The 25,134-nt window shown below is 49.1% G+C and overlaps 2 protein-coding genes and 1 long non-coding RNA gene across 7 annotated transcripts in view; 1 reads left to right on the top strand and 2 right to left on the bottom strand.

The window, feature by feature from the left end:
* Positions 1-14,697: 14,697 nt before the first annotated feature.
* On the bottom strand, positions 14,698-15,970 carry LOC111081886. The gene is made up of 2 exons (XM_022378039.2): positions 14,803-15,970; positions 14,698-14,734 (listed from the first exon to the last, which is right to left on the bottom strand). Exon 1 carries the CDS (start codon positions 15,825-15,827, stop codon positions 15,408-15,410), a length of 420 nt encoding a protein of 139 aa, XP_022233731.2. The 5' UTR covers positions 15,828-15,970; the 3' UTR covers positions 14,698-14,734; positions 14,803-15,407.
* A 3,799-nt stretch (positions 15,971-19,769) lies between these two features.
* Positions 19,770-25,134, bottom strand: part of LOC111075308 (insulin receptor substrate 1) — a 119,317-nt gene continuing 113,952 nt past the window's right edge. For 4 of the 5 annotated variants that reach the window (XM_022368499.2, XM_022368500.2, XM_022368498.2 and 1 more), the window contains one exon: positions 19,770-21,305. In XM_022368499.2, the coding sequence (XP_022224191.1) occupies positions 19,913-21,305 (1,393 nt within the window). In that variant the 3' untranslated portion in view covers positions 19,770-19,912. The remainder of the gene's footprint in view (positions 21,306-25,134) is intronic. The other variant, XM_022368502.2, reaches the window with a different exon arrangement.
* On the top strand, positions 22,910-23,518 carry LOC111075310. Its single transcript, XR_002607919.1, has 2 exons — positions 22,910-22,945; positions 23,008-23,518. It is a non-coding gene; the product is annotated as an uncharacterized LOC111075310 (long non-coding RNA).

The following is a 25,134-nucleotide window of genomic DNA, read 5'->3' as shown; positions in this document are numbered from 1 at the left end:
CTCAAAAGTAAGTGTAAACCGGAGCCTTACAACGTTCTTAAAGACAAGCTTAAAAAAGGATTTATTCAACCAAAATGATTGAAGTTTATTTTTATACCCGTATTCAAAAAAGAGATAAGGGGTATATTAGATTTGTGGTAAAAGTGGATGTGTGTAACGCAGAGAAGGAAACGTTTCCGACCCCATAAAGTATATATATTCTTGATCAGCATCAATAGCCGAGTCGATATAGCCATGTCTGTCTGTCCGTCTGTCCGTCTGTCTGTCTTGTTGAGCGCCTAGATCTCAGAGACTATAAGAGCTAGGGCAACCAAATTTGGTTTCCAGACTCATGTGATATCCCACTGCCACAAGTGTATTTCAAAATTTCGCCCCGCCCCCTTCGACCCCACAAAGAACGAAACTCTGTGGCAGGCACATTTTAAAAGATACGATAAAACTAAAAACGCAGTATCGTAGAGAATGACCATATCTACCAGACTGCCGTATCTGAATCAGATCGGATCATAATTATAGCCAGAATGAAGAAATTAATTTTCAGTTGCTTGCCCAATACTACACGAATGCCGGCTTTCCTCTCCTTTCTGTAATTGCATAAAGCGGACGGGAATTTAAACAAGCAGATATTTTACATGTCAAGGTATGAACTTCATCCAGAGTGAACATGAAGGTGCCAAAAATGCGATGAATATGATATTTGACTACTTTAACCGACGCCTCCCACAAGTCCCCAAAATGCGGCGAGCCAGGTGGGATAAGGTTAGGTTAGGTTGTCCCGGACGGCCCTCACGGGGCTACGCATAGGCCAATATGGCCCTTAGTTGTCTGGATTGGTGCATATGGACCTTCTGAGTGTTTTACGCGGTTTCCAAATCCGTGAGGATCGAGGAGAATTTGGCAAAGGCAAGGAGTTCCGCTGGCGTCCTCTTGGATGCATCTTTCAGCGATGCCAGTACCGGGCTGCCAAGATATTTGTTTCTTGCCCTTAAGAGGGCCGGGCATTGGCAGATTAGATGTTCCAGGGTTTCGATTGTAAGGTTGTTTCCCAGCCAAGGTACAGTCTCTCAGTCTGTTCAGGGCCCGGTCTTCAATACAGCACGGGGGGGCGAGGTACCGCCTGGGCAGGGTGGGACGTGGGTCGGTGCTGGCCCGTGGTCGATATTGCCACGCGGTTTTCCACCACTACCCATCGGGCCCGTCCCATGGGACGCAGACCCCGTGGGAAGGTAGCGGACTACGGCTCCACGCTTGGGTAGCGGGGCGGAGGAACGGAATCAAACAAAACTACAAATGTTCATATATAGAAACGAAGGTGTGTGCGTTTTAATAATTTTCTTTATTTCCTGTCCGCGCTCGGCTTAGTGGGTGGGTGGGAGTTCCTTCGATCGCGCTACCGGCTGGGAGTCTGGGAGTCTCTCTCTACTCATCATTGCGTGCGCTTGCGCTACGGCGTGAGCAGCGGTCCGAGCTCGGCTCTGTGGGTGGGTGGGAGTTCCTTCGGTCGCGTTAGCAGCCAGGAGTCTACGCGTTTCTCCCCTGCTCATCGTTGCGTGCGCCTGCGCTACGGCGTTGCTGTTTCTCTCTTTTCGTTGTCGTTGCTGTTGCTCTCTGCTCTTTTCGCTCGCGGTTGTGGTTCTGGCGCTGGTTCCGGTGGTGGTTCTGGGGCTGGATCTGGTGCTGGTTCTGTTCCCACTAACCAGGCGGTTCTCACCAAAAAAAAGCTAGGCGCTATGTTTATGGCTATTTAAAGAGGAGGACTTAGGACTAAAAGATATACAACTAATAATAATAAGGAAAATATATATATATGAAAGAGGGGTTGGCGATAGAGAGAGAGGGTTGGGGTAGTCGAGGGTGTTGAGGTAGGTGGTGCTCGTTGTGAAAGGGTTGGCCTCCACACTCCCTTCCTACTTCGGGGGCCGGGATTTTATAAGAACTTCCCCTCCTCGGTTTACTGACACGCGGAAAGACTGGCCGTCATGGGTCTCAATCTCCCGGGTCCGGGGTCCGGGTATCAGCGCCCGCTGGCGGGCACTCTCCCGTAGGGTGACCGGGATTCGACAACCGGGGGTTTCCACGCGCCTCCCCTCTGGTGCCTCCACCCAATCCCGCTCCACCTGGATATTTGCTAAGGTGGCCAGCTCCTCGAAAAGCTCTGCCAATTCCTGCGCCTCGGGGCCGGATAGCCCTAGCGAGAGGTCGTCGTCTTCCGGCTGGGTGTCGCTACCTGGCTTTGGGGATGGTGTGGCTTGCCCTGGCATAGCTGCCCGTGCCTCTGGAGGTGGTGTAGCAGTCCGTGGTTCGGGAGATGGCGTGTCTGCCCGTGGTTCGGGAGGTGGCGTAGCTGTCCGTGGTTCGGGAGATGGCGTGTCTGCCCGTGGTTCGGGAGGTGGCGTAGCTGCCCGTGGCTCTGGGGGTGGCGTGTCTGCCCGTGGTTCGGGAGGTGGCGTGGTGGCCCGTGCCTCTGGAGGTGGCGTAGCTCGCCCGTCGTCGATGCCCGACTCCGTCCACGGGTACTCCTCCGTGCTATCCTCGTCCCCCCGGCTGGGAAAATGCGATGAATATGATATTTGGCTACTTTAACCCACGCCTCCCACAAGTCCCCAAAATGCGGCGAGCCAGGTGGGATAAGGTTAGGTTAGGTTGTCCCGGACGGCCCTCACGGGGCTACGCATAGGCCAAAATGGCCCTTAGTTGTCCGGATTGGTGCATATGGACCTTCTGAGTGTTTTACGCGGTTTCCAAATCCGTGAGGATCGAGGAGAATTTGGCAAAGGCAAGGAGTTCCGCTGGCGTCCTCTTGGATGCATCTTTCAGCGATGCCAGTACCGGGCTGCCAAGATATTTGTTTGCCCTTAAGAGGGACGGGCATTGGCAGATTAGATGTTCCAGGGTTTCGATTGTAAGGTTGTTTCCCAGCCAAGGTACAGTCTCTCAGTCTGTCCAGGGCCCGGTCTTCAATACAGCAAAAATTTGTATTAAAGACCATAGAGACGGGGTCGGGGAGGCTTGTCGGGGGGCGAGGTACCGCCTGGGCAGGGTGGGACGTGGGGCGGTGCTGGCCCAGGGTTATGGGTAGTGGTGGAAAACCGCGTGGTCGATATTACCCATCGGGCCCGTCCCATGGGATGCAGACCCTGTGGGAAGGTAGCGGACTACGGCTCCACGCTTGGGTAGCGGGGCGGAGGAACGGAATCAAACAAAACTACAAATGTTCATATATAGAAACGAAGGTGTGTGCGTTTTAATAATTTTCTTTATTTCCTGCCTACTAGCTTAGTGTGTGTTTGTGTGTGTGTGTGTGTGTGTGTGTGTGTGTCCCTACTTCCCTAACATCGAACCTATCTCTGTTCTCCTTCTCACCTACGTGAGACCAGCTTACCCCTCTTCTTTCTCCTGCTTTGGGTACATCTTTCTATTTGCTGGCTTCGCTCCTGGTCCCCTTGCTGGTTCCTTAGGATTCTTCGCTGCTCCTTCACTTTCACTCCGTACTGTGTTTTTAAGACCGGCGCGATCAAGAGTTTAAACTTCTGTCCCGATCCTCTGTTTTGCGCGTTCCGTCGATAGCCCCGAAATCTCGGCTCTCTGCCCATAGCCTCTGCTGGTGCTTCGGCTGTTTCTTCGCTCTCACCGCTCTTCCTCACGGGAGCCGGTGAGCCTACCCCTATGGTGTGGGCAGTGGTCCGCGCTCGGCTTAGTGGGTGGGTGGGAGTTCCTTCGATCGCGCTAGCGGCTGGGAGTCTGGGAGTCTCTCTCTACTCATCATTGCGTGCGCTTGCGCTACGGCGTGAGCAGCGGTCCGAGCTCGGCTCTGTGGGTGGGTGGGAGTTCCTTCGGTCGCGTTAGCAGCCGGGAGTCTACGCGTTTCTCCCCTGCTCATCGTTGCGTGCGCCTGCGCTACGGCGTTGCTGTTTCTCTCTTTTCGTTGTCGTTGCTGTTGCTCTCTACTCTTTTCGCTCGCGGTGGTGGTTCTGGCGCTGGTTCCGGTGGTGGTTCTGGGGCTGGATCTGGTGCTGGTTCTGTTCCCACTAACCAGGCGGTTCTCACCAAAAAAAAGCTAGGCGCTATGTTTATGGCTATTTAAAGAGGAGGACTTAGGACTAAAAGATATACAACTAATAATAATAAGGAAAATATATATATATGAAAGAGGGGTTGGCGATAGAGAGAGAGGGTTGGGGTAGTCGAGGGTGTTGAGGTAGGTGGTGCTCGTTGTGCCTCCACACTCCCTTCCTACTTCGGGGGCCGGGATTTTATAAGAACTTCCCCTCCTCGGTTTACTGACACGCGGAAAGACTGGCCGTCATGGGTCTCAATCTCCCGGGTCCGGGGTCCCGGTATCAGCGCCCGCTGGCGGGCACTCTCCCGTAGGGTGACCGGGATTCGACAACCGGGGGTTTCCACGCGCCTCCCCTCTGGTGCCTCCACCCAATCCCGCTCCACCTGGATATTTGCTAAGGTGGCCAGCTCCTCGAAAAGCTCTGCCAATTCCCGCGCCTCGGGGCCGGATAGCCCTAGCGAGAGGTCGTCGTCTTCCGGCTGGGTGTCGCTACCTGGCTCTGGGGATGGTGTGGCTTGCCCTGGCATAGCTGCCCGTGCCTCTGGAGGTGGCGTGTCTGCCCGTGGTTCGGGAGGTGGCGTGGTGGCCCGTGCCTCTGGAGGTGGCGTAGCTCGCCCGTCGTCGATGCCCGACTCCGTCCACGGGTACTCCTCCGTGCTATCCTCGTCACCCCGGCTGGAAAATGGGACCTCACTGTCGGTCTCGTCCGTGGTTTCCGACCCTTTCCCGCTGTCAGCCGGAGTTTCGGTTTCGCCTAGTCCCTCCTCCTCGCTCAGCTCCTCCTCCTCGTCCTCGATCAGCACCTCCTCTTCGCTCTGCTCTTCCTCCTCGCTCTGCTCCTCCTCCTCGCTCTGCTTCTCCTTAGCTGCTCGGGCGGCCTCGATCCAGGCTTTCGTGGCCCTGGTGGCGCTGGGGGCCGTCGCTGGCTCTGTCCGGGGCGTCGACAGCGTCCACTGCCAGCTGAGGGGGCAAGCTTCCCTGAGTCGGGGCTGGTGGCTGCTCCCGGTGGATTTGGATCGCTGTGCCATGGAGGGTCGGGCCTTCCCGAAGCGTCCGTCCCACAGGACCTCGACCTCGCTATCGGTTCTGCTACTGGTTTCGGGATCCCTCTTTGGGCGGCAGGTCCTCCGGGCTGTACCTGGCGGAGGATGCCAGGAGCCTAGGCGTTGTGGTGTCGCTACGGGACTTCAGCCTTCGGTGGGTTTTGGGCTCTGTATGTAGCGTCCCCGTAGTGGGTCGTCGCTGCTGTTCCCGCTGTCAGAGGCGCTTCAACTCACTACGGAGAACCGCGTTCTCCCGTCTGAGGAGCTGCAGCTCCCCGATAGGTTCTTCGGGTCGTCCTTCCTGGCTGGCTGCCGCAGTGGTGTCGCCGGCTATTGCGAGCCGTCGTAGAGCCACGCGGGAGGTGGACGGGCTTCGTCGAGCTCTGGTAGCTGGTACAGGGCTACAGGGGTACAGGGTACAGGGGTACAGGGATGCCTCCGGGATCGGCATTCTGGGTGGCGTGGTGAAGGCGTGGTGAAGGCGTGGGGTGGTGCTGACTGGACCGGTGAGAGACCGGTGACAGCTACCCCACTGTTGGCCCGTGGTGAGCCAGGCGTTGTGGTTTCATCGTTTGCAGCGTCCGGGTGACTCGTCGCTGTTTTGCTACGGAAGAAACCTTGATGGGTTCAAACTTGCCTAGCCATTTTGTGTCTATACCCTGACCTGCCTATAGGTGCGATTTACAATTGGTTCTCTGCTTTACGATTAGTCCCTTAAGGGGAGTTATACGTATCTTACTGTGGCATGGCCGTGGTCGCTACTTTCGGAGCGAGGACGTTAGGGCAGCGCACTGCCCTAAGTGGCCCTCATGACCTCGCGTGGTTGGTGGCTCCTTTGCCCGGGTCGTCTGCGATGTCTTCGTGTTGGTGGCTGCTGCCATCGTGGTGGTCGTGGAAAACCTTGAGATCCGCCAGCCCGGTGGTTCGTCGTTACCGTCCAGGGTGGTGTTGCAGCCGCACTATGGTCGGGGAGATGAACTTGATGACCCGATACGGTCCCTCAAACTTTGGGGCCAGTTTTGCGGCGAAGTTGTCGGCGGCCTTGGATAGCTGGTGTTGGCGAAGCATGACCAGTGTTCCAATCACGGGTCGCCACTCGCGCCTCCGAAGATTATAATTTTGACTTTTCTCTTGAGAAGCGCGCTGGGTGTTTTCCTGTACCACCCGGAAGATTTCGCTGAGTCTCGACGCCTTGTGTTGTGCCGCTTACCCGGAGCACTGTACGACGAGGTGACGCTAGGGCCAAGCGAGACCCCCGCTGGTCTCGCTTGGCCCTAGCGTCACCTCAGTACGGGTGGAACTAATACCGCTTCAAAGCGACAAGGCACGCTAGGGGCTTCCAGAACGCATCCTTAGCCACTGGAACGCCCAGAAAAATGAACAATCAGGGCCTCAGAAACCTCTGAATGCCGGGATGGAATGGACACCTACACCCCAGCAAACCAACGGGCAAACCTGGGATGAGCTTCTGCCCGAACTAAGTCTGGCCTTAAATAGCAGCACCTCGACCCAGGTTCTCTGGTCCTGTTCCACGTATTGTGCTATCATTGTTTTGATTGTTCTGTTGGCCCACTCGGTTGGGTTTTGCTGGGGTGTATACGGGGCAGTGTGTTCCAATTCCATCCCGGCCATTTTGCAGAAGTTTCTGAAGGACCGGCTTGTAAACTTGGTGCTGTTGTCGCATACCATTTTTCTGGGCGTTCCGAAGTGGCTAAGGATGCGTTCTCGGAATGCCTTCTCTAGCAGTGCCGTTGTCGCTTTGCGAAGCGGTATTAGTTCCACCCATTTACTGATGGAGTCCAGGAAGACTAAGAGCGTGGTGTTGCCAAGTTTGGATAGAGGAAGTGGTCCCACGAAGTCCGCGCAAAGTATGTCCAAGGGTCCCTGGGCTTGACGGGTGTGCACCTGTCCTGCAGGCTGTATCTGGCTCACCTTAAATCTCTGGCAACTCGTGTATTGTTGCACGTATCGCGGGACATCCCGATAGAGTCCAGGCCAGTAATAACGCTGGGTCACCCGGGTTGCGGTTTTACGGATTCCCAGATGTCCCGCCGTTGGGTGGTCGTGACATTCCTCTAGTACTCGTCGCCGGTGCTCCGTAGTGATCAGAGCTTCCATTGGATGGGATCCTCGTCAGCGGATCGTTTCACTGTTTTCTTATAAATTTGCCCGTTCTCGATGAGGAACTCAGCATGCTTTTCGGGCTGTGCTTGTATTCGCCTGCGTAACCGTTGTAACCAAGGACAGGTGGGTCGGTCTTCCTCTGTTCTTTGGAGGGTTTCCACCAGTTGACGAGACAGGGCATCTGCTACCTCGTTTTGGCTTACACGTCGGTAGTGGATGTCAAAACAGAACTGTTGGAGTTCCAGCGCCCAGCGTGATCAACGGTGATGACTTCAAAATGGTAGCCTTCGAGGTAGCAGCGCAGCTTTCTGACGGCCCAAACGATGGCTAGACATTCCTTCTCCGTGGCAGAGTAATTCTCCTCTGCCTTGAGGAGGCGACGGCTAGCGTAGGCAATGACCCTCTCCTCTCCGGCGATCTGCTACGTCAGCACTGCTCCCAGGCCGTAACCACTTGCGTCTGTTTGTAGTACAAACCGTTCAGTGAAATCGGGACACGCCAAGACTGGTGCCTGGGTCAACTTTTCTTTGAGGCTGTCAAATGCCTGTTGCTGCTCTTCCATCCATTCCCATTTCTGGGCCTTCTTCAACAGCTTGGTCATTGGCTGGACCACCGTGGCGAAGTTTGGGAGGAACCTTCGGTACCAGGAGGCCATTCCAATGCAGCGACGAAGTTCCTTCAGTGTGGTCGGTGGCGTTAGTTGCTGGACTGCGATGACCTTGTCCGGGTCTGTGTGGATACCCTTTTCACTTATGACATGTCCCAGGTACACCAGGCTCTTCCTGAACAGGCTGCATTTGTTCTGGTTCAGCGGAACATTGGCTTTTCGTAGTCTTCGCAGGACCTCCCGCAGATTTTCTATATGCTCCTCCAGGCTAACCCCTATGACGATGATGTCGTCCAGATATGCAAAGGCGTGTGGCTCCATGTCCGGGCCAATGACACTGTCCAGGGCTCGTTGAAAGGTGGCTGGTGCGGAGTGGAGCCCAAAGGGCATGACCTTCCACTGGTAGAGGCCTCACCAGGGACAGCCACCGGGATCTGCCAGTATCCGTTTTTGAGATCCAGCGTGGAAATGTAGCAGGCGTTCCGGAGTCTCTCCAGAATATGAGTTATGCGTGGTAGAGGGTATGCGTCGGGCACAGATCGGGCGTTTAACTGCCGATAGTCCACACACATCCGCATTTCGCCAGTCTTCTTCCCCACCAGTACGATTGGTGCGCTGTGGTGGCTTCGGGAGGTCTCGATTCGTCCGTCGTGTAGCAATTCTGTCACCTGGGCGTCGATTATCTTTTGCATTGCCGGGTTTTTGGGGAAATACCGCTGCTTCACGGGCTTATCGTCCCGCATGGTGATCGTATGCTCTGCGATCTGTGAAATTCCAGTCATCCCGTCGAATTTGGCCAATTCCTCCTTCAGGAATCTGGCTGCCTCTGGTGTGGGAGGCTCTACGTGGTCGGGGAATTGTGGCCAGGGAGAGAGGTTCTCCAATTCCATGGCTGTGACAGCAGCCAAGATTGATTGTTCGTAGTCGTTCTGATCGGTTGTGTGATCGGGTTCCTCGTCCGGGCTGCTTTGGAGTCGGCCAGTGGTTCTAGGTGGTAGTCAACGTCTTCGTTTTTGTTGCCGTCGTCTCGTTGTTCCGGGATCCTGCGCCGGCGTGTTGTCTTGCCTCGCCCGGTTTCTATGGTTGCGTCGGACGCGGTGCTCGGTTTCGACGGTATACTGGAGTTTTCCCTGTGTTCTCCTGGTGTCGGCTCCTGGTTTGACGGGCTGGTTGCAGCCGTCTCTGCCCTGGTCCTGGGTCGTCGTCGCTTTCTGACAGGTGACTCCTGGTTTGACGAGCTGTTGCTGGTCGTCTCTGCCAAAGTTCCTGCCCGTGAAGGTGTCTGGACAGGAGACTCCTGGCACACTTCCTATCCGTGAAGGTGTCTGGACATGAGACTCCTGGTTTGGCATACTGGGTGCAGCTGCCTCTGCCAAAGTCTCTGCCCGTGATCGAAGTTTTGCAGGTGACTCCTGGTTTGACGAGCTGTTGCTGGTCGTCTCTGCCAAAGTTCCTGCCCGTGAAGGTGTCTGGACATGAGACTCCTGGTTTGGCACACTGGGTGTGGCTGCCGTTGCCAAAGTCTCTGTCTGTTTTTGTCGAGGCCCTGGGGCCGCGCTGGCCATGGTTATGTTCCGTGACGTCGCTGTGCTCTTGGTCGTAGTCGGGTGCCGGTCGGGGTCGGTTGGCGGGGTTGTCTTCCTGCGTTGTTTGTTGGGGCTGGTTTATTTGGCACGGGGCGTAGCTTTGATGGCGTCGGTCGTGTCCTGGGGAATCACGCTGTCCGCGGGGTGACTTGGGGCTACCAGAGGGTTAGCGAATGTCACTGTCCGCGTGTGCGGCAGCATGGCGTTCTCTGGCTGGCGTTGGGGAGGATCCGGGCATGGCTTCAGCTGGAGATATGCTCGTCCGCAGTGGATTCTGGCTCGCACTCCACACAGAAAGTCAAGGCCTAAGATAAGGTCATCCAACACTGTGGGTAAGACTAAGAGCGATACCTGGGTTTCCTGCTGGTCGAGGCGCACCTTTACCCCTACCGCCTGAGTGATCTCCTTCCTTGACCCATCTGCTAGGCTGATCCTCACCGCTCGTTTGTTTCTCGCCGTCCCAATCTCCTCGGCCATTCGTTGACTGATAAAGGATCGTGTGGCTCCAGTGTCGAGAGTGGCTTCAAACGCTGTAGCACCGATGGTGACCAGCCCTGCGATCCTTCCTCCTACCATTCTTAGCGGGTGGATTGCTCCTGATTCTGGGCGCGTGTCTCCGTCCGTGTCCCGGTTGATCGGAGACCCGACCCGTTTCCCGACTCGGTCTTCCGGCTTCAGTTGATTGTCCTTACCCCGCGGCGGCCACATTCCCAACAGAATAGTTTCTGTGGACTGGAGCACGCACTGCTGAAGTGTCCTTCTTCTGCGCAGTTTCGGCACGCTAGTCGCACATCGAGTGGCCGCTCCTCCTCTTGGGTGATAACCCGATTGGCGACATTGGATGTCCCGTTGGCCTCATTTGGGGTGTTCCATTGAGCTGTGGTGCCGTTGCCGGTGTGCGTGGCCTGGGGTCGGTTTGACTGTCCGGATCCATTGATGCGAAGGGCGTCTCAATCCCGGGCAGTTTCGTAGGCGGCGATAAGCTGCGATAATTCGGTCAGTGACCGGAAATCATGCCTGCGAGTGTACAGTTGATATTCCGGTCTAAGATTCTCATAGATCCTGTCTAGCTCTTGCTCACGGGTGTATCGGGCGCGTTGCATCATCAGACGAAGTTCAATCATGTAATCCCGGAATGATTCTTTGGGCTTCTAGTCGGATGGTGTCTTCCAAGCGTTGGAAGTATCTGGGCGGCTGGAAGAACTCCAAGAACTCTTTGCGGAAATCAGTCCAGTTTTGTCCTTGCATCTGGAAGGTGCGGAACCATCCCTCTGCTTTGCCGGTTAAGAGGCCCGAGATGGCACGTGGTAGCTGCTCTGGGCTCCCTCCGTAGGATTCTACTCTCTCCTCCAGTCGCTCGATAAATGCCAATGGGTCGGCGTGGCCATCAAAAGTGAGTCCCCACTTCCTGAGTTTGTCCGCCAGTAAGGAATAAGAGATTCCCCTTCCGGGGCGAGGGGCTGGATGGGTCTGGGTGCCGCTTGGTTGGTAGCGTTCCTCTGAAATCGAGGATGCGGCCGCTGTGGCCCGGGGCACGCTGGCGTTGGGTCCTGGTCCGTTGACCATACGGTCTGGCTCGGTTGGGGCTCCTGGTCTCCTTAACGTTCTGGCCTGCTGCTGGTCGTTGCCACGGGCAATGGGCGTTGTCACCGGAATTACGCGTTGCCCGGTGCCAGACCCTCTGCTCGTGCTGGGCAGCTCTGGTAGCAGTAGGCGTGGTGGCCCTTGGGCCGGACGATGCGACTGGGTGCCCTCCATGGCCACCGACTCGGCTACCGATTCCTGGATTCCAGTGCCTTTGGAGTCTGGGTTTCTGTTCAGGTTGTTCAATTCGGGCACGTTCAGTTGTCGTTTCTTCTCGTCCATGTCTCCTTCTCGTTTCGTACGAGTTTCTGGCCCTGGTGACGTAGCCGGGCTTCGATGCTCCCTGGGACTAGGTATGTTTCCAAAGTGGGCATTCAACTCCTCAAGTCTCGCCTGTACTTCTTCCGAGTGTCCGCTGCGTGCGGCAAAGGCTGAAAGCCGGCCGCGTAGTTCGTCTACGGTACCGGTTTCTCCTAGCCCAAATTCCTTTGCCAAGCTCTGCAGCTCGTCCTTTCGGCGGGAGCCTATCCAACGGGTACTCATACTGTTCCTAGTGCGGTGTTGGCCTGCCCGGGTTAAATGGCGTGTCGCCCTGTTGATGTGGGGATTTATTGTGGGGATACATCACCCAAATTCGTTGGCCCTGGGCAAAGGGATGCGGCACGGCTCCGAAGATCGGGGATCCGGAGTGGAGCTTCTCCGCGTGGTGGGAAGGCCAAATGGCTTTGCACTGTGTGTCGGGGATCCCTAGAAAGGATATGCTTCACTGTGCCCGGACACGCGGCGCGGCACTGTACGTCAGGGATCCTGGTTCAGGATGTGGCTTACAGCGGTAGGATACACGGTACGGCACTGTAGGTCAGGGATCCTGGAACAGGATATGCTTTACTGTGCAAGGACACGCGGCGCGGCACTGTAGCTCAGGGATCCTGGGACAGGATATGTTTTACTGTGCAAGGACACGCGGCGCGGTACTGTAGGTCAGGGATCCTGGAACAGGATATGTTTTTCAAGACTTTGGTTTGCTCGTGATCGCTTTGAAGCCTCGGACTGAAGTGCCCGTCCTCCGCCTGTGCTCCTTCTTATATCGGCCCGCGGCTCGGTTCTGGGCAGAGAGTTCTGCAGCCAGTTCGGTCCCAGCCGACCACGACTTCTCCGCTGTCGCTTGGCGCCGCTGCCCGCGTGCCTTTTCTGTTCCAGTCTCGCTGCCGGCGCTTGTTTGCCGTCCCACCTTGGACGCGTGGTTGCCTTGCTCCTCAGGCCCCACGCTCCTTGTCGTCATGTCGCTCGTTGTCCCGCTGCAGCCGCTCTCGCGTCGGAGCGCTGCCGCCAAGCTTCTGGGCGGCAGCGGCGTGGTCAGCCACTCGCTTTGGAATGCCTGGAATATGCTGCATTGGTCCGGTAGCTTATAAGACAGCCTTATTTCAGGGTCTGTACAGTATATGCCCGCACCTACTCCTTCCTCCATCTTGGAGCCATCCGTGTATATGTTTAGGTGTTCATTCTGATCCCAACTTTCTTTCCAGTCGTCGGGTCCCATGTGTATCGCTGTTTTGACGTCCAGGCAAGTTCGGGGGATTATTTAGTCAGATGTACTAATCATGTCTCGGCCTATTGAACTGTGCCCGAATCCTTGCAGCGACATATTTCCTGATGCGACTAGGCGTTGTGCTGACTTACCTGCAGTCAGTTGAGCGTGGATGTCCAGGGGGTCAATTCCGAGTATTGTTTCGAGTGCTTTTGTTGGGGTTGACCTCAGCGCCCCAGTGATGCAGAGCAGTGCCTGCCGCTGAGTTCTATCCATTAGCTTGTTGTAGGTTCTCTTTTCTGTAGCCTGCCACCACACTAAGACTCCATACAGCAGAGACGGTCGCACTACCGAAATGTAGATCCAGTGCATTAGTGCAGGTGATAGGCCCCATGAGCTGCTAAGCATCTTCTTGGATGCATATGGCGCAATGGTGGCATTCTTCACCCTTTCCAATACATTGGGTCTCCATACCAGCTTGCTGTCCAGCACTATGCCGAGGTATTTGACTTGTGTTTTTGGGGTAAGCTTGTTTCTGTAGATTTTCGGGGGGATCCATGCCTCTTGGTGAAAAGGATGAGGTTCGTTGATACTGAGTCCTACTTTTCCCGCCCACTCACATATCTCCCTGAGTGTTGATTCCATTATAGAGCTGAGGTTCGATGGGCATACTCCCGTAATAATTATGCTTATGTCGTCCGCATAAGCTGTTATTTTTGGGGCTCTCCTCTCGAATCTCTTTATTAGGTCGTCGAACAGCAGATTCCATAGGAGGGGCGACAGGACCCCACCCTGAGGTGTGCCTCTGTGTGCCCCTTTCACCATGGAAGCGGTGCCCCACTCTGAGTACACCCGTCTACAACTTAGAAGGTTCTTTATCCAGAGGTTGATTGCGGGATGTGTGTTGATCGCTTCTAGGCGGTCCATTATCGCGCTCGTATTCACGTTGTTGAATGCTCCGGATATGTCTACGAACACTCCTAGAGCATACTTCTTATTTTGGAGGGAATTTTCGATGGTGGCTACTAGAGTTGGGTTGCTCATGAGTGAGTGAACAAAAATGAGCTGTTCACTTCACTGAGTGAACTGAACATGCTCACTCAATTTTTGTTCAGTTGTTCACTTGTTCAGTTGTTCACTCAGTTGTTCACTTGTTCAGTTGCTCACTCAGTTGTTCACTTGTTCAGTTGTTCACTCAGTTGTTCACTTGTTCAGTTGCTCACTCAGTTGTTCACTTGTTCAGTTGTTCACTCACTTGTTCAGTTGTTCCCTGTTGACTCACTTGTTCAGTTGTTCCCTGTTCAAGATTACTCTGCGATACACAAGACAAAATTACTTTTAGCCATATGACATTAGACTTAGACAATTTTGCTGCGTAGAGAGGGATTCTTACTTTTATGTATTGTTATTCGATATTCTTTAATATTTGGGTGGGGGGTTTTGCTAAACATACTTATTCATACATATGTACATCTATTTGTATGTATTTCGAATGAACCACAAAAATAAACTGGGGAAAATTAACAAATGTTTGAAAAACAAAGCATTGAACTGAGTGAACCACTGAACAGGGAACAACTGAACAACTGAACAAGTGAACAACTGAGTGAACAACTGAACAAGTGAACAACTGAGTGAACAACTGAACAAGTGAACAACTGAGTGAGCAAGTGAACAACTGAGTGAACAAATGAGCAACTGAGCAAAGTGAGCGAGTTGTTCACTCACTTAAAAGTGAGCAACTGAACTTGTTCAGTAAAGTGAACACTCTTTACCCAACTCTAGTGGCTACTAGCGAATGCAGTGCCGTCTCTACCGATTTCCCTTTGGTGTAGGCATGCTGGTTGGTTGACATCCGCCCACCTACATCGTTTCTGATGTGTAGATCCAGCAGCTTTTATAGTGTTTTGAGTAGAAAAGAGGTGAGGCTTATCGGTCTATAGTCATTGGGGCTCATATGGCTGCACGAGTGTGCTCCTCCCCCACGTTTGCTACATCTAGATTAGTGGATAGTATAAAGTCTAGAAGTGACTCACCTCTTTCTATTGATATCGGGGCTTCCCCACACGCTATGGTGGGCATTGGCGTCGTTACCAACTATGAGTTGCTGGTCTTTCGGACTGACTTCCGCCACCAGACTCTCTAGCTCCTCCGGTGGAGCTGGCCTGTCGTGTGCCATGTAGCAGGATGCTATCATCAGTGCTGTAATGAGACATAAGATAAGCATGGATTCCCTTTCGTACGAGTACGTCGGTTCTGGTCCTGCTTACCGATGGTGGGTGGAAAAGATTGTAATTAGAGGACTTTAATCTGGCCACAGCAATGCCGGAGGCAAGCCATGGCTCCTGGACCAAAGCTATGTCGACGGGCCCTTGCTCCAAGGCAATGAGGGGCGCGATCTTGCTTTTATGCAAGTTGAGCTGCAGCACTCTCAATGTCATGGGAGGCTGGCTCAACTGCACACGACGGGTTAACTATATAACAGGTAACCGTCCTCGTCCTCTGCGGCATCAGAGTCGTCCAGCGCAAGATCCTGGGCGGCCTCCACGATGGACTCCAGACCTAGGTCCTTTTCCACCTCGCCTGCCTGCAGGGTATGCGCGTCCTTGTCTTCGGGATGGCGCTTTTTGAGACGTAGGTAAACACTGCCTACGCCCCATGCCATCTTCCCGAATCTCGGGTAGAGGATGTCTTCTGCCTCCTTGTTGATCTGGAGGATCATGTGCTGGCCCCCCTCATTGGGTAATGGGATACCAACATGCAGGATTCTCCAGTCAGCCGTTGGCACATCTGTGTTCTGCCTCTGGAGGAGTTTCAGTGCTCGGTCCCCTTCGCACCTTCGCCTTTGGGATGGACGGGATCATCTCCCTGTCCACTACCTCCCGCTTGGCCCCTCCCACAGAGCTTCCAATTTGGGCGCCGTTTGCACCAGCCACTTCCTCGTCGGGTCGTCGTTGCACTTGAGGATCTTCACCCCGTTCAGCCATCCCGCACCGTCGAAGGTGGGCATGGGAGCGTCCGGCGCGTCCTCCATTCGCGCGAAAAGGGATTCCACCAGCTGGGCGTGGACCTGTTTCCACTGCGCCGCCGTCATCTTCCCATTTTCCTCGCTGCGGTCGGTCAGGGCCACGATGAGGTTTCTCTTGCACATGTCACTCAACTTGGGCTTCTGCTTGGGCTTTTTCGTCGTAAGTTGAGGGATAACCACCTTGGGCCCGCGTTGCCGCTTGCACGCCGGAGTGTCCTTGGCACTCTCGATCGAGCGTTGCCTTTTGGTGGCCATCATCTCCTTCATCTGAGGCAGCTGCGCATAGTGAAGACGCCCCTCTTATACCTTTTGCTCAGCCCAGGCTAGTTTGGACTTCTCCTCTTGGGAGATGTCCTCTTTGCCTTGTAGCCGGTTTCGGATTTTGAGGGCCGCCTTGTATTGGGCCTTAGCCTTCATCCCCTCTCTAGAACGCTTGGGCCCTTCCCTACGCAGGGAGCTGGTACCTAGTTCAGGCGAGCGGAGAAGGCTCTCTTCTTCCGTTCTTCTTACACTGAGCACGCTCTCCAGGTCCGAGTCTGTTTCGACCACGGCACCCGTGCGGCTCAGTTTGCATTGAGGCGTTTTTGTGGCAGAAGCTTTGAAACTAATATGACCTGCTCCCGCCATATAAGAGTTGTGACCGCTGGCGACACGCAGAGAGGATTGCTCCTCCCCGTGCCCGCCGGTGGTATCAGTCACGCTTTCCACCGACGTTTGAGCTGACATCCCAGTCCCTGTTCGATCCTTATTCCGCTCCATAATTTCTTTCTTTACAAATCGCAAAACATTAAGATTTATTTTGCTTTACCAAAAGCCATAAAAAGGCAGTAAAATGTACTTAGGTATGGATAGAAAAGTTTTCTGCGATTCAACCGCGTGCAGGTACTGGACTATCGATAGGAAAAATATATAAATATCGCAATAAATATCAGTGTGTGAGGTCCTACTTCAGGCTGAGGTAAGCATCAGTCTGTCCAGGATCCGCTACAAGACAATTTGTAGTTTGTAGGTGACTTCAGGTGTCGGGCTGGCTCGTAAAAGAATGTAGTAGGCAGCGAGAAATGATGAGGCGACGGTTTTGTTGGATTGTTCTTGGTTTTTATTTAGTATTCTGGTTTCTTTTCATTCACTTTCTTCATTCACTTAAATTCTGCTGCTTCAACTCGTGGTTGAATGGTGCGCTGGTGGACTGCGTAGTGCAGTGTCTTGGGTGTGTGACTGAGGGACTGCCTAGTGCAGTGTCTTGGGTGTGTGACTGAGGGACTGTGTAGTACAGTGTCTTGGGTGTGTGACTGAGGGACTGCCTTTTGCAGTGTCTTGTGTTTGGGCTGATGGACTGCCTGTGTCTTGTATTCGGGCTGATGGACTGCCTAGTGCAGTGTCTTGTGTTCGGGCTGATGGACTGCCTGTATCTTGTATTCGGGCTGATGGACTGCCTAGTGCAGTGTCTTGTGTTCGGGCTGATGGACTGCCTAGTCTTTCGGCCGATCTTGGCCCTGAGACCCGGAAATAATTGCTTATTGCTAACTTATGATTATTGGTGACAATAATTGTGGGGCGTGGTAAGTGGGTCGAAGCTTGGTGCTTCGTTGACAATTGTTAGTGGGGCAGTGTGTTTTTGCTGAGGCAGCATCCCGGAAGGTGCGGGCTGCAGTTGGAAATTGGGTTTTTGCTACCTCCGCATCGCGAAGGTGATATCTGTGATTCGAGGCCGAGTGGTTGTGAAATATCGCCAAGAAGAAGTGGGTGACCGAGAATTTCGTGCTGTGTTTTTCGCTGATCGAGAGTTCTTAATTTTAGTAACTGCGTGCGTTGCTTAAGACTATTTTATATCCGGGGTGCTGACACACCGCTATTTGGGGAGAACCGTGGCTAGAGCCATGGTTCGTTAGCTCTGTGTATATCAGTTTGGTTATTGTCTCCCGCCAGCGTGGATGCGCTGACCCTCCGCCGTTTGTGACGAGCCATGGCTAGAACCATGGTTCGTTACAAGTGGGATGTTTACTTTCCAAAAATTAAAAAAAATTAACAAGATTCGACATTTTAATTTTTTATTTATTGCCTGCCAGATTGGCAGAATCGACAACTGTGCGGTGACACCCTCTTGCGCGCTCACACTCACCACGCTCCCACTCTCGCTACCGACAGCCGCCGGCAGCTTACTTTACATTGAGATGACTTCGCTTTACACCCATAAGCAAAACGGGCGGCTTCTTTTGCACGCGACTATACATATACTGAAGAACTTTGACTTGCATTGCATCTCAATAAATTTAGATTCCAAGGTCAGGAACTTCTCGAGAGTGACAAATTGCTTCCGGACATCCAGAAAACCAGTACGAGTCCGTCTCATAAAAGTACGCAATTCAGCCTCAATGTCCCGGCCAGCTTAACATGACTAAGTAAGGCCAACACGTTTTAAAATTAAATTATGTAGCCGACCAAAATTACTACCAACATCACATGTTAAATGTGCAAAATTTTCACATATCCAGCAGCTAAGGTATAGCTCGCCGGCTATGGTGCCACCGAATTCGCATTTCTTCTAAAAACGGTGAAGCTTACGAAAGCAGAGACACCGAAAGAGCAATTGAAGAAGAATGCCGGCAAAATCCAGAGAGAGTGAGAGCAAGGGAGCTTGCACGTGTGCGCTCCAGAGAGGCGCACGAGCGATAAGCACAGAGAGCGTTGATCCAAAGCGGAATGGATAAAAGCACTAACAAATCTTTTGAGCAAGTTTGATTAATGTTTGGAATGTTTAATTTATATTGAATCAATTGTTAGCAAGTGAAACACATATAACCGGCACAATTAGTAATCAGCTATGATAGGTTCAATGATGTACACAATTATTAGCAATTAATATTGAGTTATTATCGCAAAAAGGCAGAAAATGCAGGAGCGACGTGAAAGAACGACCGGCTTAAGCAATTGAAAATTCTATAAGCAACAAATTTTTCAAATGAAACGAGAAGGAGCGTGTGAGTCGCTTCTGTTTACGCAACTCTACTTTTATACCCGTACTCAGTCAGTATATAAATTTTTGAGCTTATAATTTTTTAGAATTTTAGAATTAAACATAAAAATTTTACATTTTAAATTTTGTTGCTACATCTGTTATCTACATCTACATCTACTATGTATATTATACATCTAACATGTAGATTATACATGTACCATATATATTCTACATCTTCACAGCCAGCGGGCGCTCGAGTACAGAAAGAGGCAGAGTGTGCGAGCGAGAAAGAGAATGAGTAGTGGTTCTCTAGCGGGATGAGCCGGGGAAAGCAACTAAAATTCATTTCTTCATTCTGGCTATAATTATGCTCCGATCTGATTCAGATTCGTATTCGGATTCAGAATCCGGTGGATATCGGCATTCTCTACGATACTGCTTTTTTAGTTTTATCCTATCTTTAAAATTGTGGCTGCCACAGATTTTCGTCCTTTGTGTGAGCGGAAGGGGGCAGGGCCTGAAATTTTGAAATACACTTGTAGCAGTGTAATATCACATGAGTCCGGAAACAAGATTTGGTTGCTCTAGCTCTTATAGTCTCTGAGATCTAGGCGACAAACAAAACGGACAGACAGACATGGCTATATCGACTCGGCTATTGGTGCTGATCAAGAATATATACATTTTATCGGTCGGAAACGTTTCCTTCTCTGTGTTGCACACATCCACTTTTACCACAAATACAATATACCCCTTAAATCTTTTCTGAGTACGGGTATAATTAATGTCTTCATTCTGGCTATAATTATGAAACGTTTCCGACCCCATAAAGTATATTAATCAGCATCAATAGCCAAATCGATATAGCCCTGTCTGTCTGTGCGTCCGTCCGTCTCGATGAGCGCCCAGATCTCAGGGGCTATATAAACTAGAGCAACCAAATTTTGTTTCCAGACTCATAAGATATCATAAGATACTGTTACAAGTGTATTTTAAAATTTCACTCCGCCTCCACAAAGAACGAAAATCTGTGGCATCGAAAATTTTTAAGATACAAGAAATCGAACGCATTATATCATATGACAGAAGTCTCAGGAGCACATCAAATTTGGTTACCTTATCTGAGAACTTGGGTGCAAACGGCTCGGAAAGACATACCGACATGGCTTTATCAAGAATAAAAATATATAAAGAATAAACATATTTCACGCATTTGCAAAGCGTTCAGTTAGAGCTAAAATTCACCCAAATCGTTTACACTGTAATTAAAATTTATTGTTTATTATATAAAATTTGAAGCTTTTCCAAAAATATGTACAATAAATTTACAATGTTATATACACATAGTTAACAATTTACTTTAAATATTATAGAAGTTCGATGAGGAGGAAGATCAGTCTGATTGATCAAAATCTATTTTTGCATATGCATTCCCTGCTTCTAAAGACAATGCAACTGGCGGCGATTCACATGAGCCTCTTTTGAGAAAGGCTCCAGCGTTTTTTCCGCTATAATGGGGAAGATCAAGACTTGCGTAGTAAAGTTCAGGCTGGGATATGCGTGAAGGATGACCCGATGGGATATTTAAATTTTTAATTGGAAGAAATCTGGATATTTTACTGGCCTCATTTCTTTTCAAATCAGGTATTTTTAGCTGCAAATTGCATTTCGTGCTTGAGCTGGGAACATTGTCGGCTAGCATAATACAATTTTCTGTTGGTCTAGGCTCCGAATCGTCACTAGGAATGGCCTTTTGATTGTTCTTTAATGAGATTAGTGAGCTATCACTTTTTATTTGAATAATTTTATAGCCAAAATCGTTATATTTAGCAAAATGACTGATGTTTCCTGTAACTTGGGTATAATCTTCATTGCTTATTGAATGTACTAATTTCTTTTTATCTAAGACTGGGTAGCTTGGGTCTATAGTGCCGTCTTCTGCTTTTTTTTTCTTGTTGCTTTCAATTTCTTGACTCATGTATGTTCGTTGTCGTATTAAACCAAGATTCTCGTTACTGTCAGAAGAGGTCAATTCCATAGTTTTACAACCAATTTCATTTAAACTAGAGTTCTGCAATTCTTCAACAATTACGGATGGTTCATCTGTTTTCCTCGTATCAATAAAAGCCTGCATATGTGTTTCCGAATAGTCTTTTAGCTTGAGCTTTTCCATTTTATTTGGAAGGGAAGACACACTTGACTCGCAGTAAGCTTTACCAACAGGTTTCATTTCCAAGTATCCACCATCTGATAGGCCATGTAGGCCATTATTTATTTGATTTCTCCCAAAAACGTTTTGATCCGTAGTAACATTTAAATCCGATCGAAAGGTAGTGTTTCGAATGTATTTTGGAAATACATTTTCAATATTTTTGGGAATGTCATTGTTTTTAATGAGCTGTTTTTTTTCCCAATTCGCTGTTTGTGAAAAATCAATTTCCATCAAATCACTCATACGATCAGTGTTTATTTGATGCTTAAGGCTTAACAGAGGAGCACTTGTTGATTTTTTTTCTCGGATTGTATTAGAACGAATGACTTCATTTAAAATAGAATCGTCTATAAATATATTGTTATGGCTCCCGTTTGTTCCAGATTTGTTTTTATCCTTTTCTACAAGTACAATACGTTGCAAATCACATCGAGGTATTTTGGACTTTGACCCAACCGAATAAGCTCGAACACGATGTGAGTTCTTTCCAGTATCATTTATGTATCCAATGCGTTTAAGTTTTGAGTGCTCAACTTTATTTCCTATTGAGTAAGCACGAATAGGACGATCAAACCTGAAACAAAATTTGAGAAAACAATTTTAAATAGTTTGAATATAAGTTAAAATACTGAAAAATAGCAGTTCAATATAATCAGTTCAATTTCCAATAAAAAGCATATCTGTGATTGCCAAACCTTAAAATACGAGGGCAGTCTGAATAGTAATCGGACTTAAAAAAAGAAACGAGAAGGAACATATGAGTCGCTTCTGTGGACACGACTCTACTCTTATACCCGTAATCAGTCAATCAACTCGGTGAACGTAATACAAAAACTAACAAGAACGAGAAGGAACGTGTGCGTCGTTTCTGGGGACGCGACTTTACTTATACCCGTACTCAGTCAGTATATATATTTTTAATCTTAGGATTTTTTAGAATTTTAGAATTTAAAAAAAAATGTTACATTTTACATTTTTTTGCTCCATATGTTATCTACATATACATATACAATGTATATTCTACATCTAACATGAAGATTGTACATGTACCATTTAGATTCTACATCTCCTCCGCTAGGGGTTGCTCGCGCACTGAACGCGGCAGAGTGTGCGAGCGAGGTGGAAAATGAGTTACAGGGTCGTTGGCAGGAGGGGGCATGGGAAGCAACTGAAAATGAATTTCTTCATTCTGGCTATAATTATGATCCGATCTTATTCAGATCGGCAATCTGGGAGATGTAGTCATTCTCTACGATACTGCATTTTTAGTTTTATCGTATCTTTAAAATTGTGGCTGCCACAGATTTTCTTCCTTTGTGGGGGCGGAAGGGGGCGGTGCGAAAATTTTAAATACACTTGTAGCAGTGTGATATCACATGAGTCTGGAAACAAAATTTGGTTCCTCTAGCTTTTATAGTCTCTGAGATCCAGGCGTCAAACAAGACGGACTGACAGACATGGCTCTATCGACTAGGCTATTGATGCTGATCAAGAATATATATACTTTATGGGGTCGGTAACGTTTCCTTCTCTGCGTTACACACATCCAATTTTACCACAAATCTAATATACCCCTTAACTCTTTTTTGAGTATGGGTATAAAAAGAAGCTATTTTGTCTACATGCCAAGACGATCCCATACAAGGAGGTCACACAGGCATCACAAAAACCTTGGCCAAGGTCAAAAAACATTATTTCTGGAAAGGTTTGAGTCGAGATATAACTGAGTTCATCCGAAAATGTCAAAAATGCCAAAAAGCGAAAACAACTACGCACACTAGAACTCCATTAACAATAAATGCTACATAGTGCTACAATAAATATATAAATTTGTAGAAAAAAATCTGTATGTAAGCGGCTATCTCCGCAACGCGTGCACCAAATTGCACCATGCTATTTTTTTTTAATGATAGCCAGAGAATGTGACCTGGTTTGCACAAACTAATTTGTACTTTTCTATAAATATGTAGGTTCCTCAAGAATTAAAAATGAATCGAAAAAAAATCTCAAATTTGGTCTAAAAATGTGTGTTTGAACGCCTACTTCATTTCATTTTGTGTCATTCTGTAGAACAAATTTGGTCTAAAAATGTGTGTTTGAACGCCTATTTCATTTAATTTTGTGTCATTCTGTAGAAGAGAACATTTGATGATAGATTTTGTTTTTTAAACCTTTTTGTGTGAAAATTTGTTTTCTGAAAAACTTGCAATTTGTGTAAGTATATTTGTTGCTTTTGAAAATGTGTGCGTTTTAAACCAACCTGTGTGGTTTTAAAGTTAAATGTCGAGACGATTAAATTTAGGTCGGCGAACGCGAAATTCGTTTCAAGTTGTGGCTTCAAGGAGCCGTGAAAGTAGCCAAGACATTACACATCGCAATGAAAATAATCGTCTACGCCCAGCAAAGTCCCGTTCAAATCAACGGAACAATGATGCAACAACAACTGCAAATGAGCGTCGTGATATTCAAAATCTACAAGGTGTTGCGTTCGCGTACAGTAGTGTCACCGATTACGCTTCTCATAGGCAAATTATAATTGGTACAATGAACGACCGTTGTCGCCATTGTCAGGCATTAAAATTTAAAGGTGAAGCAGATGGGATGTGCTGTGCGAGTGGTAAAGTGAAATTGCCTTAATTGGGCAGCCCACCACAACCATTGAGCACATTACTTAATGGATTGACACCTGAGTCTAATCATTTTTTGAACAATATACGAAAGTATAATTCGAGTGTCGTAGGTTGGATAAGTAATTATATTGTTTATTGAATAAAGAATTAGAACGGATCAAGGGAAGTTTTGGTGTATACCCTTAATAGATGTTGTAGAGTTGCTGCATAGAGCGTGGCGTGACAGCGAAGTGAATGCTGTCAGCCGAGTATGTCAAAGTGTGGAAAAGGGGAAGAGTGGCAACCCTAGTGAGTCGGACAGTCAGTCAAGGTTGGAGAGAGGACACACACGCTTGGACACGCTGCAGAAAAAAGAAGTGAAGATGGCTGATAAAACCAATGAGGGAGCCGAGTCTCCGACAAATACATACGAAACTGATTTGGACGTATGGCTTCAATATTTCGAATATTGTTTTAAAACATCCCCATCAATAGCACATAATTATTGTCCATACGAGTTAGTATTTAGCAAAACTAACAACTTACCAAATCAATTCAAAAGTGCAGACAATATAGAAATGATTTATAATATAGACGACTATGCTATAGAAAGTAAACATGGACTAGAAGTAGCATACCAAAGAGCAAGAAATATGTTAGAAAAAAAATAAAAAAGAGGAAGAAAAAAAAAATTAAAAAATGAAGTAGGATATAAATTAGACTTTAAGTACACAGGGCCCTATAGAAAAATTGTTGATTGTTTTATTGCTTAGACTGCAAATTCGGCTGTTCAATAAAATAGGTGTATGAAGCAAAACATTAATTTTTAGTTTATTAAGATAACTATTCGGTTGCAGAAGGTAAGGTATTAGGAAAATATAATATAATAATATAAATATTATAATATTATAATAATAATATAATATATATAATTGTGACTTAATAGGCCTTAAAATTGTATTAGATGGGCCGTGGGCGTCAGTGCAGTGCGGAGGAGAGAAGGCTCATTCGACGACTCCGAGATGAAGGAAAAACTTATAAATCCATTTCCAGGTTAATGAAACGATATCAAAACTTCGTAACCAATGCCTTAAAATCGGAAAAAATAGGTGAAACTCGGGGAGCACCTAGAACATCATCATCTAAGACCGACGATCGCATGGTTCAGTTGGTTAAACGCGACTCGTTCAAGTCTTCCAGGACGATTACCAACGAAGTTGGTCACGAACCGTTTGGCGACGATTGGCAATAGCAAACCTACCAGGTAGGATTACTCGCAGGGTTCCTTTGCTTCGGTCGGCAAATTTACAGATGAGGAAAAAATGTTCACTACATCGTAGAACCTGGTGCGGACCGGAGGGTGAGAAAAAATGGCGTAATATCCTCTGGAGTGACGAAACCAAGATACATTTATTTGGAAATGATGCCAAAAGGAATGTTCGACGTCCGAAAGGAAAAGAATTTGATCCCAGGTAAACATGTAAAACTGTGAAACATGGAGCTGGTAGCCTAATGGTATGGGGCTGCTTTTCATGGAATGGTGTTGGTCCGATTCATCCTATTGACGGAATAATGTACAGATTCGTATACAAAGATCTATTGGAGACAATGATGCTACCATATGCCGAGGATAATATGCCGCATTTATAGAAGTTCCAGCAGGATAATGACTTGAAGCACGCCTCTCGAGTAGTAAAGGACTGGTTCCGAGAGCAAAGTGTGGATGTTCTTGGGTGGCCAAGTCAATCCCCGGACCTTAATCCCATCGAGAGTCTCTGAGGTGAACTCAAAAGA

Source organism: Drosophila obscura, unplaced genomic scaffold, assembly GCF_018151105.1.
Source record: "Drosophila obscura isolate BZ-5 IFL unplaced genomic scaffold, ASM1815110v1 contig_176, whole genome shotgun sequence".
NCBI lineage: Eukaryota > Metazoa > Arthropoda > Insecta > Diptera > Drosophilidae > Drosophila > Drosophila obscura.
This window is presented reverse-complemented; position numbering and strand designations above follow the sequence as displayed.

Excerpts from the sequence above, each read along its gene's own strand:
- LOC111081886 (XM_022378039.2), bottom strand. The coding sequence starts at position 15,827 with ATGAAGGAGATGATGGCCACCAAAAGGCAACGCTCGATCGAGAGTGCC.